This window comes from Mytilus galloprovincialis, chromosome 9 (genome assembly GCF_965363235.1).
Source record: "Mytilus galloprovincialis chromosome 9, xbMytGall1.hap1.1, whole genome shotgun sequence".
Classification (NCBI taxonomy): Eukaryota; Metazoa; Mollusca; class Bivalvia; order Mytilida; family Mytilidae; genus Mytilus; species Mytilus galloprovincialis.
In genome coordinates, this window is record NC_134846.1 from 57,495,839 (window position 1) to 57,517,306 (window position 21,468).

The window sequence follows — 21,468 nt, forward strand, 5'->3', positions numbered from 1 at the left end:
ATGACGTTTGTTGTGTGTGTCCCCCCTCCCTGTTCTTTTTTCCTCCCTCCAGATCCGTCATTACTGTAAAGCATCAAAGTAAACGAGAATAGGCTTCCAAGATGTCATCATTATTTGACTAACATCCGTGAATAAATGAATTAATATTCGGGATGATGATAGTGATTTGATGATTACTAATTTCCCGTCGAAACATCATCATGCAAACAGATCACGTATATATAGGATACATTTTGACAATACCATAATAGGAAATATCTTCAGTTAAAATTAATCATACTTTTTAATCGAAAATAATTGTTCGAAATAGTTACTTAAAAAAAAGTTAAAAATCAAAAGCTCGACTTCTTTGGACATCATTCCCTGTCGCCTATTCACTGTGTTGGGTATTTTTTCAATTGCTGTTTGTTCTAAAATGCTGTTCATATATACGTGCATCTATTACGAAACATTTTTAATCAAGCAATTACCTAAACACACGTATTATGTATGGATCAGTGTCTGTGTTTATAGTTTTTTTAAGCAAAGACAGGAAAGAATAAAACTTAAAAATCATTTAAATGTTACTTTTTTTTCATTTCCCGGGATGATTTTATTACATCCTTTCTGCATTTGAAAAGAAGGCGGACAAGACAGGCAATCCCATAAAAAAAAATTATATGACCATTTAGATTCGGAAAAAAATTAGAAGCTTTAAAATTTCAATTGTGGAATAGAAGGTAACAGCTTAGTTTATAGTATTATAACATATTGAACCTCACATATACTTATATGAAGAACAAATGTTTATTATATATATTTGCATGAACAATGTTGTACACTGACATTCGGAATAATTAGGGACAGGTGTCATGAATGATCATTACCTCGTTGTTCTGTCGCATGTATGAATATTGCCTTGAGGATTTATACCGTCTTCAGAAATATAAACGTCTTATTTTCGTATGAAATTGGCATGGGCAGTTCTACAACTGCAGCTTGTCAATAGTGGTAAAAACATTATAATATTTAAAATTTTATTTAATTTTAAGGAAACATAAAAGGAAACTACATGATTAATCATAGTGTAAAATTGTATATCATAAATTAAGATGTACAGTTTGTAAAAAAATGACAAATCACTGACGCACATGTTCACTTAAAACACCATAAGAGGTATGTACGATATATTTACATCTATGTTTTCAATTATTTACACTAATTGTATAAAATTATTACCAAATTTTGGTTAAATTTTCACATCTTTTTTTATTTTTTGTTGATATGAAGAACAAGAAAAGTCTTTAACATTCTGTTACACTAGCTTATTTTTCGTAACATAGACACTCGTGTTGAAACATCTTTCAAATTGCAGCTAAATATAAGGGGAAACCGGTTTCATATTCATTTATTTATAGTTGTTTAATATTTGAAGTATATTGTTTCTTCTAATGTCTGAACCTATGTAGTAAATTTGTATATGGAATGGGGCATGATATGTACAAATTAACCTAGTAAACTATACATTTTAGTGCTATGCATTTCTTCCTTGAAAAGTATACAAAATAGATCTAATCTTAAAAGAAAGGAAAGCGGTTAACTGCATTCTTTCCCCTAAAAAAGGGGGGCATATCAGACACTTATCAAAATTTATTCAAGTTTAATATCGAAGAGCCTATATGATATAATCAAAACAGTTTCGTGAATTTCCATAAAATGAAAATCATATGCTGTCGAATACAATAATGAAAATTTGACCAGTTTCTTCGCTGTCTTTAATTAGAATTAAATGTACCTGAAAGGCAATTTGTACTTCAAACAGAATGATGGATATTGATTAATACTGTCTATTATCCATCATATATATATATATATATATACATTTTGGATAATACTCATCAATTGCTTAAGTTTACCAAAATTGCATATTTTTAGGCATTGCTATCCGATAATGTGTATACATTGTAAGATACAGCTAACCTATTTCAGCTACTCTATTTGACCACACTTAATGCAATGATACTATGAATTTTGATTAGAAATGAAAGACTTTTTGAAATTGACCATCCTCTGAAATAAATCCAGGGTGAAAAGATAGTCATTCATATATTTTATAAACAGCAGATTTATGTATATATCTGTAATAAAAAAGATGGCGATTTGTCATACGAAGATACTAGTAACAATAAAAAGAAATGTCCGAGTTTGTTCTAATGAGGACAACATTGTGTAATGATACGTTATATTACGTTAAGTACTGACTAATATATGACTACTATCCCCTTTCCCAAACCCATCAAAACTATTTGATGTTAATTGTTTTATACACGGTTGTCTACTTTTGATTCGTAACGTAACTTGAATACATATGTTTTGATTGCATTACTGATCATTACTAATCTCGGTCAACAGTAGATGTGGTATAAGTGCTAATGAGACAACTCTCCATCCATGGACCTTTTTCGCCTCTTTTAGGAAAGAAAAAATAAATCATGAAATTTTTCATACATTTTTGGTACTGTTCAAGTGTCTTCGTTTTTTAATAGATGTACAACGGCTTATGAAAATAGTGAGTTGTGGTATGATTGCCAATGGGACATGTATACACCAAAGACAAACGGACGAGGATGTTAAAACAAATACCGGTATATGGCGTTCTGCGGCTTCACTAATAATGAAACCCCAAACCGTATAGTAAGCTATAACAGAACATGGCATGACAAAACATGAAGCAAGTAAAAAATAAAAACAAACAGCCTGGTGTATGCTAAAAACAATAAACACAAAATTAATAAGGCAGAAAGTAACCGTTGAAAACCACTTATTTACAGACTGCTGACTTGTAACAAGAACATAAAGAATATTGGGGGATTTAACTTTTTTGAACACTCGAACCTCCACATAATCTGGGACCATGGTGAAAAATCACAACATAAAACAAACTTTATAAATGGGTTGAATAAGGCTTGACTTATCATATCAACACCAATCACAAATAGCAAGGTACTGTAAGCTGTTAAAAGCTATTGCAACAAATAAATAAACTATGTTTTCCCAATCAAACCATGATTTCAATTAATACACATCCAATGGATTTAGTGTAAATACGTCATATAAAACAGCACGAGACAAACTGTCTAAAAACGGTCTTCGCGTGTTTTTTTATTTTTTTTTACTAAGTACATTATAAGCCGAAAGATTGAAAATTAAAGAACAAGTATAATATATGTTTATGTGTATAAAGAGAGAGGAAAATGTCATCAAGAATCATTACAATATATTTATCGTACATATTTATTTTAAAATTATACCAGTTGAACTTGTTTCCTTATAAGTAAAAGAACTTCAAATATTGTGTTTTATTGGCTATCGTTTTCATTCTGGAGGTAACATTTGTAAAGTTTACCTGAAACCCGTTGACATGTAAAGTCTAGTGTTCCTACCGTTTAAGGTAAAGCTTTACTCTTTTTTAATTGTGTTAAAATGAAATAGACATTTATTTAAAAACAATCATACATAAGTATTATGATATTGAAGTGAACAATTCATTCTTTTTAAATAAAACATAAACATTTTTCTACGTTATATTGAAAATCCACTGAATAGAACTTGTACCCCCTTATTATTTTCTACCTCAGGCATAGATTACCTTAGCTGTATTTGGCATAACTTTTAGGATTTTTGGTCCTTAATGCTCTTCAACTTCATACTTTATTTGGCCGTTTTAACTTTTTTGGATTCGAGCGTCACTGATGAGTCTTTTGTAGACGAAACGCGCGTCTGATGTATATACAAAATTAGTCCTGGTATCTATGATGAGTTTATTTACAACCACTGGGTCGATGCCACTGCTGGTGGAGATTTATTTCCCCCAGGGTATCACAAGCCCAGTAGTCAGCACTTTTTGTGCTGACATGAATTATCATTGATATGGTTATATTTATAAATTAATTGTTACAAAATTTAGAATTTTTGAAAAAACTAAGGCTTTTCTACCTCAGGCATAGACTACCTTAGCTGTATTTGGCATAACTTTTAGGAATTTTGGTCCTTAATGCTCTTCAACTTCATATTTTATTTGGCCGTTTTAACTTTTTTGGATTCGAGCGTCACTGATGAGTCTTTTGTAGACGAAACGCGCGTCTGGCGTATATACAAAATTAGTCCTGGTATCTATGATGAGTTTATTGTAGTAACATTATTTTGCGTATTATGAAATCATTTATTATTGAAAAACAAACTTTACATTTTTCACACGTAGTTTATCAATCAATCGTTTAAAATTTTATTGTTGTTGATGACATGGACGTCTTATTTCGAAATTTGCCAGCTGTTTTGTTTTGTTACGCAGCAAAACTTATTTCAGAAGATTGAGACTGTCTTTTGGCCATTTAATGGAGTAAATGTTTTGAATTTTTTGCATTTCAAAATATGGTATCGTTATCTATGTTTAAAAAAACTTTAAATCAATTATGAATCACTATTTTTTTTATAATTGCGAACTGAAAAGATACAATTATTCTAATATATCGAAATTTCATCAATTTTGTTATTATTGCGAACCACTAAAAATACAATTATATCAAAATGAAATAGACCATCATTCCTTTTGAATACCGGTATACTAAAGCTCCTGTCGTATAAGTATGTGTTTAGCATATTTATAAACGAGGTTATGGACACAATATCAATGTCAAAATATGCCCTTAAGGTGGACATTTGCCATTAGGAGTGTATTATGAAGAGTCAGTTTTATATCTAGTCGATTATGACCACATCAAAATGCCTTCTTCCTTGTAAATAGTTGTTTATCACAAATAATTTGTTACAAAAGACACATGAGCATATTAAAGTAGTTCTCTATACAAGCTAAATAGTTCTTTTTTTTTTAATCATTATACAGCTAGAAACAGTAATTATCGAGTGTTTCGGGAGGACAGAAAATTACAAAACACAGTTGACTGTGGCTCAATATTAGAATCGATTAATTCTGCAAACCTCTTCGAAATATAAGCTCATTAATGTTATTTATAAAATTATGATAAAATGGATATGATACCGGCATTCTGTGTAAATTGATTTAATCTTTCTGTATGTGAGTCTTTAGATTTTTTGAAAAGTCAAAATTGTTTCTTAGATTTTTTTTTTATATGAATGAATTGTAAAATGAATACACATTTATTTTTTTAGATTTTTCCAATTTAAGTATTTATAAATAACATAAGTTTTATTCCAAAATGTACAAACGCGAAATGACAATACTGGATACTTGGATATTAATAGAAAAATGATAGAGAACATGTTTAAATTATAGTATTATACTATTATTTAAGGAATTATGAGATGACCCGGTTGTCTTCCTCCGTCTTGGGTTTTGAAGTGCCAGATAACAATTGGTTTATATTTTTAATGAAATGTGCAAATTTTAAGAGCAGTATGTAATTTATGTGTAAGACTTTTAATTTAGATATAATACATAAGTGTTTTCTCACATTTATGACTGTATTTTCTAAAAAAAAAACAACATACTATTTGTGATTCATTTGATTCATTTTTCCCAACCTTTCCAAATAAAGGAAAATAACTCAGATAGTAGGGAAGATGAATCAGATAAGATAATTTTATAATAGAAAGTCTTGTGAATTGTTTTCTCTCAATCGATTTCTGGCTTTTAAACAGCGGTATACTACTGTTGCCTTTATTTGTGAATTTAACATGTGGCAAGTCCGGTGACCCCATTTTTCTTTTCTTACCTGAAAGCATGTTATAAGAGCTATCTTATCCCCTTTTATATTAACATTAAAATTCTATGGTGTAGTTTTTATCGATTTTGATTAAGACGCACTAGACACCTTAAAATTCAATTTGTTCATGGTAAACCTGATAATATCATTACATCGAAAACTGAAAGACGCGTATCACGACCCCGACAAAAAAAAAAAAAAACTACGGTGATATCAGGTTCACCCGGTCGGAAAGGTTAGCAGATCCTGCTTCACATGTACAAGATATAAATGAGTTTATGATGATATGTTTTATGAAAAATAAGCAGATGTATAATAATTGTCATGCAATAAGACAACCATTCACCACAACCAAAGGACGTAGATATGCACAACTGTCATTTTTATTAGATCAAATAATGAAATAAACCGGTTGAATCACACTTAAAGAAAATCGGACTAATCATGGCGACAAATTTTGCCAAAATTCTGAAAAATATCAGGCTCGATAAAGGGTTAAAAAATATCTACCTATGAATAGCATTTAAAGTTAAACTAATGATTCTGTATTTTAAAGGTAATATGAGTTACAAGATAAAGGGAATCCGCCTTATTTTCGAAGATACGAAGGGGTTTTGTTTAATTAAACTTGAGAACATCTTTTTCTTAAATCAGCTCTTTGTTCATTTTTTAATGCATGTGCATTTTCATTTATAATTACATAATTTATAACATATCGTTGTCACAAAAGTAATCAAACTCACTGTCAAAGGTTTTTATAAATATTTATGAATAATGTTGTAAGCTATTTAAGCGCCGTATTTTAATCAGAGCAACATTTTCTCATTTAAATATATAAGAGCGACCACATCGACATATGTCCATTTGTCTTTGATACTGATATTTCCAATATAAGTCTGGCGTATTAAATTATAATCCTGCTCTATTTACACCACTGGGCCGATTCTAGTGGACGCTTCGTCCCCGAGGGTATCACCAGCCCAGTAGTTAGCACTTCGGTGTTGACATGAATATCAATTACGTGGCCATTTTTTTTTTTATAAATTTCATGTTTACAAAACTTTGATTTTTTCGAAAAACTAAGGATTTTCTTATGCAAGGCATATATAACTTGAGCCTTATTTTGGACAACTTTTTGGAATTTATGACCCTCAATGCTCTTCAACTCTGTACTTGTTTGACTCTATAACTATTTCGATATGAGCCTCACTGATGAGTCTTATGTAGACGAAACGCGCGTCTTGCGTACTATATTATAATACTGGTACCTTTGATTTACAGCTAATCTTCTTTGATTTAATGCGTTCTTGCTATTACTAACACAATCCTGGGTGCATTTATGTACTGGTACTTAAAAAGTGATGCGATCCCATTATTTGAACTGTTCCCACAGAAAATCGAATTGTAAAAATATATTGAAATTTAAAACCGAGTTATAATTACCTTTCTCGTTTAAGTGGTGAACATAACTTAATCACAGACCAATATTCTAACTATATAATTGTGACAGTAGAAGTAAGCATATGTCAAAGTAAATGAAATTAACTGAAATAGTAATTCTGTTCATCTCAAAGAAAAGAGAAAATGCGTACGGTCATTAACCAAACAGAAGAGCATTATTATAAATAAAGGCAACAGTATATTGCTGTTCAAAAGTCATAAATCGATTGAAAGAAAGCAAATTCGGGTTAAAAACTGAAACCGAGGGAAACACATCAACTATAAGAGGAATATAACGAAGCAATTGAAACACTAAAGTGCAACAAAAACAAACGAAAATGAAACACACACAAAAACGAGCCATAAGATAACAACTGTGGTCTTCAACATGGCTTAATAATGTGATTAATTAATTCGTTAAAAATACGAACAAATTTCACACACAAAATAAATAAATTCATTTACCAGATGACGAGGAGAAACGAACCAATCGAAGTGAATCGAATCAATAAATCGCCAAAACTGACAGCAATAACAAGAGAAACCGCTTCATAAAAAAAGAAAATTAAGTACGACACATAAAAACTAAGGATACATTGTCATTTCGTTCTGTCATGTTACATGATTACACCATATGTCTTGCAAAAAGTTTGTTTTGCCTTTTTGCACAACGAAATTAAACCTTTTTATAACATGTACTTTATTTATCGTTTTGTTTAACTGATGAATGACTCTAGTTTAATCATAAATTTGATTTATTTTGTTTAGATTGAAAATGAAATATTACATCTACATATTGTATGTGGCAATTTCGAACTGGTTTAGTGAAGTTAAAGGACATGGTCGACTGATTGATCCGCCATCCAGATCCAGCATGTGGCGATATGGATATAACAATCCACCAAATTATAATGATAATCAACTCTATTGTGGCGGAGCACAAGTAAGATACACATTTTCATTCGCCATGCCATATTGACAAAAATGGAAATGATCAAATGTTATTCAGTTGACCAAAGTCAGTTCTTCATATGTACTTTTATGTAACAAGTGAATAATTTGTCCAAATTACTACCAGAAAGATATATTTTACCGTGACAATGAAGACAAAGTTAAAGAATATATAATACAAAAATGACTATGAGTCGAAAAATATTGTACAAAAAGTTCACTTATACAAGGAAAACCATTATTGTATATTCAAGACTATTTTTTGTCTCGCATCGTGTAAATCTATACTTATTTATTCTGTTAATTAGAAAATACAACACTAAAAAAGAAACATGATTCGAAGTAGATGTAAGTCATGTAAGGGTTTATGGAATGAGACAATAATCCGACGATGCAAATTCACCTAGAAGTCAATGTACAGTGAGTCCCCAACAACAGACAAAACAAGCTCTTAATTGTCCATAATGTAAAGATAATTAGTTAAAAGTGCCACCAACGCCAAATTATCTAAAACAAAACCCCGTCTTAATTAGAAAAAAAACTGGTCTAGTTCCCGTTTATTCAGTTGCAGGAACAGGATACAGCAGAAAGAAAAAAAAACCCGGAAAAAATAAGTATTTGATGAGAATATTTTTAACTCGCTTTTTGTCAAAGCAAATTATCTCATGTATACATTTTTTTATATAGTAAGTACACATATTTCTTTTATTAAAACTGTTTTGTTTCTTTTAAGGTGCAATATGATATGAACAATGGTAAGTGCGGAGTGTGTGGAGATCCCTGGCCAGGACCACGTGACAATGAAGAAGGCGGGAAATATGCAAATGGAATAATTGCAAAAACATACGACACAGGAGAAGAAATTTCAGTAACAGTTGAACTAACTGCAAGCCACAAAGGTTATTTCCAATTCAAATTGTGTCCGAGAAATGATCCAATGCTGAAAACAACCCAAAAGTGTCTAGATAATTATGTCTTGGAACTCGCAGACGGAAGTGGCAATAGGTATTACATTCCGAACAAAAATGGCTACCAAACATTAGTGGTCAAACTGCGTCTCCCACAAAATGTAAAATGTCGTGACTGCACATTTCAATGGAAATATAATGCGGGAAATAGCTGGGGCGTTGATTCAAGTGGTAGAGGATGTTTGGGTTGTGGGAATCAAGAACAATTTTATGGATGTGCAGATATTGCAATTGGGTACGATGATATTGAAGAGGGTGACTCCTTAATCACGGGAGATAACTATAAAAAGAAAAATTACATTCCTCCTCCTCCTGTTATCCAAGAAGAGGAGCAATCACAAGAAACAAATACAAATACAAACTGGGACAATGACGACACACCGACTAGTTTTTGGGACTCTCTAGTAAGCCATACAGATAAGGGAGGTGAAGTGTCACTATTAGAGGAATTTAACAAACTAAAACGAAAGTTCAAAAACAAAAACATTAGGCCATGCGTGTGTCATAGCTGTGTAGGTAATACTTGCGTGTGCGAATGTCTCCCTATTTCACGCGCACACAGCTTTATATCCGATGGTGTCAGCTCTTGGCTTGTGTATATTTTAAGTGTTCTATCATGCTTAATACCAATTATTTTAATTTGATTTAAATCAAATTATTATGTCTCATCTTTTTCGTGACTTTTACAGTTACAAGATACACGTCTGTGATACATAGCGTTTATGAAAGACAAAATTACACAAAGCGCTATGCTTGATTTTTTGTCTCAAAATGCTGAACACAGTTTTTAGTGCCATTAACAATGAAGGAATCCGTAGATAGGATTTGCTGCTACATGCTCTTATATGGACATTTCGAGTCGAGAACGTGTTACAAGACAACTGAACACGGAGTTTATAAAGGAACACATTCTTTTACTGTTGTACAGTTTATTTGACTTGTTTTAGCCAAAAATAAAAGTGCTGATGAATCATCTTGCTTTAGACTCAATAAAAATGAATCTATTATATATTTCTTTTATTTTGGCATCTGTGATTGAAAATATCTCTTTATTTTCATTTTTTTTTACATATACATGTAGTTAAAATGTTGAACCTGATAATTTCCTCGGGGAAAACTATGATATAATGTCATCTGATGTTCTGCATACCGGAAATGTTAAAGGGCACCAAATAACGAATAGGTGAATAGATGAATAAATCAAATGAATTTAATATAAGACCATGGACTAAACGAAAAAAGTAAAACTGGACACAGAATTGAACAAAACAAATATGTATCTGACAAAACGTCGAACTTATAAGTGAAAAAACTGTGTAAATGATCGTCCATGGAAAATGGAGTTTCTTATCGACAACATATTGGCGGTAGTCTATTTCAACAAATTGTCGGCATTCCTATGGGGTCGAACTGTGTTCATGTTCCTTAATTTCATATGAGTCGGAGTACATTTTGTACTTTAAGACGCGCGTCAAAAATAAGAAGATAAAAAAAGTCATATTAATTAATTTCACATTTAGGTAAAGTGATGATTTCCTTTCCTTTAACAATCCAGACTTTTCTGATTGGTTCTATTTTTATATTCTTCAAAACTAGAAATTAAAGAACAACAGACACGGCTTCCTCTGACTCAGTTTTAGACTTATATCTCGAATGTGATACATGCAGTTATCTCAGTAAGAGAATCTATGACAAACGAGACGATTTAAATTTTAAAATTATCAATTTCCCCTACCTTAGTAGCAATATACCATCTTCATCTGCATATGAGATATACATTTCACAACTCATTCGAAATTCAAAAGCTTGCTGGTGCTACTCAAACTTTGTAAAACGTTACCAGTATCTGAGTAGAAAGATGATGAACCAGGATTATGTCAAAACATTTACTTCTTTTTCTAAAAAATGTTTATTTGAAGATAACAAGACCTTGTGGGTCAACTTCACAATTAATATATGATAGTCTAAAAATGTAGATTTGATTCTAGGTACTAACATTGTTTATAATCTTAATTACGTGTTTTGGTGGTTTTTTTTTTGTCTTTGAAAATCATTACTCTAACTGTTTATTTTTTGTGGTAATATCCAGTAGGCGTGGCTCGGTACTTCCCGTTATTGTGTTGTTGTGCTATGGTGCATTTTTGTATTTTGCCTTCCGTTTTTGATTATGTGCTTTGTCCATATACCTTTTTGATTTTCTTTATTTAAATGTTTGTTTGTTTTTATAGTGTCTAAAATTATAACACAATTTTGACTGCTGTATCTCTAAGTCAGGAATATGACAGTTGTTATCCAATCGTTTGATGTGTTTTATCTTTTGCTTTTGCCATTGGATTATGGGCTTTTGAATTTTCCGTATTTCGGTGTTTTTGTTATTTTACTTTATATTCCTAACACAAAAAAACTACTCCGACCATCACGAATTTGATGGCTGTTACGATTTGTCGATGTTTCTTGTTACGTGGTCTAATATCTTTAGATACCAGTGTCACCGACTGATCTGACTTTTTATCGATTCCCAGTTAGGATGTCTTTGCTATATTTGGATTTGCCTGGCGGAAGATACATGTATATTAGGAGATGCGCACTATTCGACACACGCACAAACGGTCGTTTATTTAGAAGCTCATGTGATTCCCACAGTAATTATTTGATACATTGATTTTTCTCTTCTAATTCGATATACAAGATTTGAACATCGAAACATCAATCGCCTTAATTTCTGTGTAGAGTATTTGGAAAATATTTGAATCGAAATATAAGTGGTGCATGCATAGCAGGCAAAGCTAACCCTTTAAACAAACCGGTCTCGTTTCTGTTAAAGTTCTTGCGATCCCGCTCCTTACTGTTTGTTACCTTGATTAATCTCTTCTAAGGCGATTATAAAAAGTCTTGCATCCTGTTTAGCTTTCAAATACACATATAAACTGTACCATAAAAATGTATGTACATGTTATGTAAGCTTGGTTAGTCTCTTAATCGATTTAAGAGTTTTGAACATTGGTAAATAAACTCATCATAGATACCAGGAATAAATTTAGTATATACGCCAGACGCGCGTTCGAAACTACTGCTGCCTTAAATTGACAGGTTGGGTTATTTCAAATTGATTGTCTTGTTGAGACTAACGATTTTGAATTTCTATATGATACTACCCCAATTCAAGTTCTCTTTCTGTATTTATTGTTTTGACTTTAAACTGTTTTTGTACACTTCGATATTACACCAATCGAGATTGACAAATATATTGTGAAGATCTAATTTCTAAATATAAGTTAAATTCTGCATGTTATCAGTTTACAAAAGAATTTTTCGAAAAACTAAGGATTTTCTTATCCCAGGCTTAGCTTACCGTAGCCATATTTAGCACAACTTTTTTGAATTTAGGATCTCAATGCTCTTCAATATTTTACTTGTTTGGCTTTATGAATATTTTGATATGAGCGTCACTGATGAGTCTTAGGTAGACGAAACGCGCGTCTGGCGTACTTAATTATATTCCTGGTACATTTGATAACTATTATCAACGTTAAATATCAACTATCTATAATACTAAAATTACGAGGTCCAATTTGTCAGCCGTCATCACGTAAAAACGACGAATCAAAGAATTCAACTTTATATATAACTAATATAGTACAAAGGTGTAGATTAAAAATTACACCACTCCAGGCCCTTTTGTTTTCTACGTAATTAATATTGCCAATAATGGTCGAGTCCGATACCGATACAAATAGTATATTCACCTGTTACCGATTACCTTATCTGTACGTTCCGTATCTGACAGGCGCACCACCAAACGGTGTATTCAGGATTAATATGCTATATAGTATTACACGGGTCATAATCACAGGGTTGACACTACTTAATTGTCAAATTGTTACCTATTGTAGTATTTTAATCAGTTAAACTTTCTAAGATAACAATACGAATCTATAATACTAAAATTACGAGGTCCAATTTGTCAGCCGTCATCACGTAAAAACGACGAATCAAAGATTTCAACTTTATATATAACTAATATAGTACAAAGGTGCAGATTAAAAATTACTCCACTCCAGGCCCTTTTGTTTTCCACGTAATTAATATTGCCAATAATTAAGAAGTTCCGGGTCGAGTCCGATACCAATACCAATAGTATATTCACCTGTTACCGATTACCTTATCTGTACGTTCCGCATCTGACAGGCGCACCACCAAACGGTGTATTCAGGATTAATATGCTATATAGTATTACACGGGTCATAATCACAGGGTCGACACTACTTAATTGTCAAATTGTTACCTATTGTAGTATTTTAATCAGTTAGACTTTCTAAGATAACAATACGAATACTAAAAATCTGGACTGAAATAAGGCGTATAGGTACAGTTTTCAATTTGTTAGCGGGCATGACGTAAAACAGCGAATCAAAGAATTCAATATTTATAACTAATATAGGACAATGCTGTTGATTAAAAAATACTCCATTCCAGGACCTTTTGTTTTCCAAATAATTAATATTATCAATAATTGATAAGTTCCAGTTCGACGGGTTCAAACAGAAAGATTTGAAAGCAGAGAAAACTGTGTATCTTATAATCAGCATGACTTTATCAGATGACAATACTAATACTAAAATAAGGCTTGCGCATAGTTATATACTTTAATTCAGTCACGGACCCGCGATATACGGGTGTGTTCTAGTATATTTAAAATTTTCAATTGTATATGACAATTAGTGTTCTATCTCTCTCAATTTTTCTATACTCAGTGGATTAAGAGCTCGACGTATTGTGCAGACCCTTATCTATCGTTACTGTATCATTGATGTATATCACATATCCTTCTTAATGATGTACTTAGGTGATGTTTTGGAATTTGTGTTAAATGTTTGGACTCCTTGGTGTTTTTCCATACAATACAATGAAAAATATTCTGCCCCATAACACCCATTTATTTTTTCATATAAGACTTAATGAAAGGTCATTTGCCAAAATTTTAGAAGATTCTTGATTTTCTTTCTTTTGTTTTGAGATCCAAATAAAACCAATGTAAATATAAGGTAAAAGTCCAAGTCAGCCTTTTCCCGCCATATTTTAAATCTCAAATATCTCGGAAAGGAGGTCCATGACCTATCAATATTTTAAGCTAATCTTTATCCTTAATTGATGCTCTACCAGTTCATAGTATCAATTTTGATTTCTTAATTTCTTAATTTCTACCTAACCTGAGCTACGTACATCCTTAAGTCATATTGATTTTTTTCGTTTTTTTATTCTTTCCTTATTTAAAATGAAATTTTCATAGCGCCGTAGTGATCTTCTTTCTATATTTTACCTCCATACAGATAGGGGTTAACCCAAATGGTCTGAACACATTATGATATAAGGAAAACATAATAATTACATGTACATACATTTTTATGGCACAGTTTATATGTTTATATGACAGCTTAACAGGATGCAATGCAAATTGCATACACATATTTAGTATTCATTTTACTGTCATATCAAATAGTCACTGACATTGTAAAAAGTATAAAATTAGTATTGTAGACAAAAAAAATTTCCGTCCTTATAACATACTCTCGTTCCCGCTAGTGTCATGGTAAAATTAACATAAAAATGATATGCTTTTGAATATTAGATAAAATGTCAATATCAATAAAAAATCCATTTAACAAAATGATGTCAAATGACACCATTGTGGGGTATGTGATCGTACATTTCTAATAAAACCATATAAGTATTCTGAATCAAAATTCAGATTCAAATATAGCATCGATGTATTACATTTGTTTATTTGGCTTACAATGATTAAGAATTGTGCGTATCAATTGCTTTAACTAGGACAAGGACTGTTGATGATATATAGTAAACAAATAAATAGCTGTAAAATTACGGAACAGATAATCTTGTAAAACCAAGAGATCCAAATAGTGAAGTTAAACTCATCCCTTTGTAAACACTACAAACTCCTCAGAGTCTGAATTGACCAGTTTTTGTGCTCGACCAGTAAAATCGAGCACACATTTTACTCGACTAGTCTCGACATTGTCTCGACTGTACTTAACTGTACTTAAGTGTACTCGACTAGGTCTCGACTTTACTTAATTAGTCTGATTCAGTACTTGATGATCTTTGTGTAGTCTGAAATGGTCTTGACCAAGGCTTGACCTGTCTCGACCTGTCTCGACTAGTCTCGACTCAGTCTCAACCAGTCTCGACCTGTCTTGACTAGTCTGTTGATATACGGTGTATAGGAGTACTGTAGCCTTCAAATTTAGTTTTGACTGGTGTAAATCAGCCTGTCTAACTAAATTAAATATTGATCTTACAAAATTCAAGCTTATTAGGTAGTTTGATTTATTGCTGTGAAATGAAAGAATTTAATTTTACAATATGTAAAAAAAAAATTATTATATAAAAATTCAGGTAGGCATCTTTAATTTTTTTTATAACTTTTTCAAATCAACTTGGATTATCATCAAACTATGCAGCTATCTTACATATATATCAAGCTTACTGAATCCCATTTCATTTAGTTTTTTGTTGTATTGCTGTAAAATTTAAGAATTAAAGTAATCTTGGTAAAAAAAGCTAGGATTTGCAATTCGGACAAAATAGAGATAGTACACTTTAATTTTTTTAATAACTTTTTCCAATCAACTTGGATTTGCATCAAACTATGCAGCTATCTAACCATGCTAACATATATATCAAGCTTACTGAATCCCATTTCATTTAGTTTTTTGTTGTATTGCTGTAAAATTTAAGAATTAAAGTAATCTTGGTATAAAAAGCTAGGATTTGCAATTCGGACAAAATAGAGATAGTACACTTTAATTTTTTTAATAACTTTTTCAAATCAACTTGGATTTGCATCAAACTATGCAGCTATGTTACATATATATCAAGCTTAATGAATCCCATTTCATTTAGTTTTTTGTTGTATTGCTGTAAAATTTAAGAATTAAAGTAATCTTGGTATAAAAAGCTAGGATTTGCAATTCGGACAAAATAGAGATAGTACACTTTAATTTGTTTAATAACTTTTTCAAATCAACTTGGATTTGCATCAAACTATGCAGCTATCTTACATATATATCAAGCTTACTGAATCCCATTTCATTTAGTTTTTTGTTGTATTGCTGTAAAATTTAAGAATTAAAGTAATCTTGGTATAAAAAGCTAGGATTTGCAATTCTGACAAAATAGAGATAGTACACTTTAATTTTTTTTATAACTTTTTCAAATCAACTTGGATTTTCATCAAATTATGCAGCTATCTTAGATATATATTAAGCTTACTGAATCCCAGGTTATTTTGTTTTTTTGTTGTATTGCTGTCAAATTTAAGAATTAAATTAATCTAGGTCAAAAAAGCTAGAATTTGCAGTTCGAACAAAATAGAGATAGTACACTTTAAGTTTTTTAATAACTTTTTCAAATCAACTTGGATTTTATTAAAACTATATAGCTACCTTGGTGATCTTACTAAATCCCATGTTGTTATGAAGTTTTAAAATATTTTTTTGTCAAATTTAATGACATGGCACTATACATGATTTAATTACATCAGTACACGTGAGTTTTACAGGTAAAAAGAAAGCCCTACTTTTCTTAAACTCGTGTATTACTTATCTAGTGAATTAAAAGCCCTGCGATTTAGATTTAACAGGATGTTGCAACTTTGAATAAATGTTATTTAGAATTTAAAACTCTCTGGTAGATGTGATTTTTTTAATAAGTTTGCCCCAAGCAGAAGGTATTGCTTTATAAATCACCACAAATCAGAAGAACTATTTTAATTATTTCTTTAATGTTTCATCCCTTTTTGATATATTTATATAGTGTATATCAAAAGGAATAAAACATTAAAGGAATTATATAACTATTTTATATATACTTTTTCCCAAATTATGAGAAAAGATATATTTCTAATATCGTAGCTTTTTGACCTAGGTTAATTAAATTCTTAAATTTGACAGAAATACACCAAACAAAATAACAACCTATGATTCAGTAAGATCAATATATTGCAAAGATATTTGTAGAGTTTGATGAAAATCTAAGTTGATTTGAAAAGGTTATGAAAAAAATTAAAGTGTACCATCTCTATTTTGTCAAAACTGCAAATCTTAGCTTTTTTTTACCTAAATTAAATTAATTCTTAAATTTGACAGCAATACAACAAACTTTATAACAACCTGGGATTCAGTAAGATGAATACATCACCAAGGTAGCTATATAGTTTCAATAAAATCCAAGTTGAATTTAAAAAGTTATAAAAAAAATTAAAGTGTACTATCTCTATTTTGTTCGAACTGCAAATTCTAGCTTTTTTGACCAAGATTACTTAAATTCTAAACTTTTACAGCAATACAACAAAAAACTAAATGAAATGGGATTCAGTAAGCTTGATATATATGTAAGATAGCTGCATAGTTTGATGAAAATCCAAGTTGATTTGAAAAAGTTATTAAACAAATTAAAGTGTACTATCTCTATTTTGTCCGAATTGCAAATCCCAGCTTTTTTTACCAAGGTTACTTTATTTTTAAATTTTACAGTAATATAACAAAAAACTAAATGAAATGGGAATCTAGTAAGCTTGATATATATGTAAGATAGCTGCATAGTTTGATGAAAATCCAAGTTGATTTGAAAAAGTTATTAAAAAAATTAAAGTGTACTATATCTATTTTGTCCGAATTGCAAATCCTAGCTTTTTTTACCAAGATTACTTTAATTCTTAAACATTGTTAAATTTTACAGCAATATAACAAAAAACTAAATGAAATGGGATTTAGTAAGCTTGATATATATCTAAGATATCTGCATAGTTTGATGATAATCCAAGTTGATTTGAAAAAGTTATAAAAAAAATTAAAGATGCCTATCTGAATTTTTATATAATAATTTTTTTTTTACATATTGTAAAATTAAATTCTTTCATTTCACAGCAATAAATCAAACTACCTAATAAGCTTGAATTTTGTAAGATCAATATTTAATTTAGTTAGACAGGCTGATTTACACCAGTCAAAACTAAATTTGAAGGTCAAGACTAGTCGAGACAGGTCGAGACTGGTTGAGACTGAGTCGAGACTAGTCGAGACAGGTCGAGACTAGTCGAGACAGGTCGAGACTAGTCAAGACAGGTCGAGACAGGTCAAGCCTTGGTCAAGACCATTTCAGACTACACAAAGATCATCAAGTACTGAATCAGACTAATTAAGTAAAGTCGAGACCTAGTCGAGTACACTTAAGTACAGTTAAGTACAGTCGAGACAATGTCGAGACTAGTCGAGTAAAATGTGTGCTCGATTTTACTGGTCGAGCACAAAAACTGGTCAATTCAGACTCTGAGGAGTTTGTAGTGAAATTTTACGGACGCCATCACGAGTTGGTTGACCGTTATGGATATCCGTTTCACAGATGATATCGGATATGTTCCTTATGTCGTAACTACAAACCCGTTACCTTTTCACAAATCTGACATACCTAATTAGACATTTTAACGGGTTTATTACCACATAAGCAACACGACGGGTGCAACATACAGCTTAGGATCTTCTTACCCTATCCGGAGATCACCCCCAGTTTTTGGCGGGGTTCGTGTTGCTTAGTCTTGAGTTTTCTATGATTTAACTTGTGAACTATTATTTAGATATAGGAAGATGTGGTATAAGTGTCAATTAGTCAACCTCTCCATCCAAGTCACAGTTTATAAAAGTAAACCATTATAAGTCAATGTACGGTCTTTAACACGGAGGACTGGCTCACACCGAACAGCAAACTATAAAGGGTCCCAAACAATTACTAGTGTAAAACCATTCAAACGAGAAAAACCCATGGTCTAATCTATAAAAAAAACCCCGAGAAATGAGAAACTCTTATGAACCACATCAACATCGACAACTACTGAACATCAGACTCATTACTTAGGACAGGTGCAATCAATTGCAGCAGGATTAAACGTTCCTGTTTACAAAACTTTGAATTTTTCGAAAAATCGTAGTATTTTCGTATCCCAGGAATAGATTACCTTAGCCGTATTTGGCACAACTTCTTTGAATTTTGGATCCTCAAGGCTCTTCAACTTCGTACTTGTTTGGCTGAATACATATTTTGACATGAGCGTCACTGATGAGTCTTATGTAGACGAAACGCGCGTCTGGCGTACTAAATTATAATCCTGGTACCTTTGATAACTAATTATAAAATTTGTCTATTTGTTTTTTCTTTTTTATCCATGACTTTGTCAGTTAATTTTCGATTTTTGAGGTTGAATGTCCCTCTGGTATCTTTCGCCGCTTTCTTATAAAATGTTTCTATTTCATTAGAAGTTGAGATAATTCAGATATTTTTCAGATAACTTTTAGCTGTACGAAAAAGTAAAATAACAAAAAAAAAAACTTTTATGAAAATTCTAAACGAAAAGTCCCTTAGCAAATTACAAAATCAAAAGCAAAAAAAAAAAAAAAAAAAAAAAAACCGAACGGATAACAACTGTTATATTCTTGATATGTTCTTATGTAGAAAATGGTGGCTTAAACCTGGTGGAAAGAAACAACTGTATTAAAATGTAAGCGGATGTTATCGTCATTGTGCTATTGTACTATGGTATATTTGTGTAATTATTGCTAATATGCTTGGTCTATATGCCATTGTGTGCATCTTTTTTTTACATATTTGTTTGTTTTTATTGTGATTAAGATTATAACCCAATTTTGAATGCTGTACCACTATTTTTTACATTTTTACTTATAATGTCTCTTTGTTTTCTTCACACATCTAACCATTCGGTCCCAGTACTTAAAATCTTTCAATCCTTTATTGGTGGATTTAACATACATAAATAAAATATAAAAATAAGTAAGCAATGAATGAGGTTGTTAAATTTCATGTATGCCATTTTGTGCTTCTTTGTTAAATATTTGTTTGTTTTCAATTGTGATTTAGATTATAACACAATGTTGACTGCTTTATCCCTATTTTGACCTTTTTGCCTATTATGTCTGGGTTTTTTTTTTCACGCATCTTTGTCAATAAAATAGAACTAAATGCGACGGTCATACAAGTGAGAGGTTTAGCTAGCTTTAAAAGCAGGTTTAATCTAGCATTTTCTACATAAGAAAATGCCTGTACCAAGTCAGGAATATGACATTTTGTTTTCCAATTGTGTTGGGCTTTTAATTTTGGCATTTGATAAGGGACTTTCCTTTTTGAATTTTCCTCGGAGTTCAGTATTTTTGTGATTTCAATTTGAACAATAGTATACCGAATGAAGTTTAGAATACATATTTATTATTTATATATACTAGTAGCAACAAATCAAATCTATAATACTAAAATTACGAGGTCCAATTTGTCAGCCGTCATCACGTAAAAACGACGAATCAAAGAATTCAACTTTATATACAACTAATATAGTACAAAGGTGTAGATTAAAAATCACACCACTCCAGGCCCTTTTGTTTTCCACGTAATTAATATTGCCAATAATTAGGAAGTTCCGGGTCGAGTCCGATACCGATACCAATAGTATAATCACCTGTTACCTATTACCTTATCTGTACGTTCCGCATCTGACAGGCGCACCACCAAACGGTGTATTCAGGATTAATATGCTATATACACGGGTCATAATCACAGGGTTGACACTACTAAATTGTCAAATTGTTACCTATTGTAGTATTTTAATCCGTAAGACTTTCTAAGATAATTAACAATACGAATACTAAAAATCTGGACTAAAAATAAGTTTCAATTTGTTAGCGGGCATGACGTAAAACAGCGAATCAAAGAATTCAACTTTATTTATAACTAATATAGGACAATGCTGTTGATTAAAAAATACTCCATTCCAGGACCTTTTGTTTTCCAAATAATTAATAAGTTCCAGTTCGACGGGTTCAAACAGAAAGATTTGAAAGCAGAGAAAATTGTGTATCTTATAATCGGCATGACTTTATCAGATGACAGTACTAATACTAAGATAAGGCTTGCGCATAGTTATATACTTTAATTCAGTCACGGACCAGCGATATCACGGGTATTATATAAAAGGTTAACTGGTCGTTAGGACCTAGTATAATTTAAAATCTAAGGCTACATATCATTTTACCATAGTATTAACTTATATTGAAATATAAATTGATAGAAACTGACCGATGCCCGTTTCGTTTAAAAACCACAGAAACAAATTCTAACCTTTTAGATATTAAATGGCATATTGTGAAAAAAAATTTGGCTAAATATGAAAATCTGGATGATAAGTTATGATATGTTCTTGTCTTTCAGTCTTTAAGGTATGAGTGAGGTTTTTGTCAATAATAAAACTGTAAAAACATTTTTTTTTATTTTTCAATTTTTAAATACGATTGTAATGCTGAGTT

The 21,468-nt window shown here is 31.1% G+C and overlaps 1 protein-coding gene across 1 annotated transcript; it reads left to right on the plus strand.

Annotated features, from left to right (window-relative positions):
* On the plus strand, nt 1–10,089 carry LOC143046817 (uncharacterized). Its single transcript, XM_076219877.1, has 4 exons — nt 1–5; nt 672–719; nt 7,932–8,106; nt 8,848–10,089. Exons 1-4 carry the CDS (start codon nt 1–3, stop codon nt 9,724–9,726), a joined length of 1,107 nt encoding a protein of 368 aa, XP_076075992.1. The 3' UTR covers nt 9,727–10,089.
* The last annotated feature ends 11,379 nt before the right edge of the window (nt 10,090–21,468 follow it).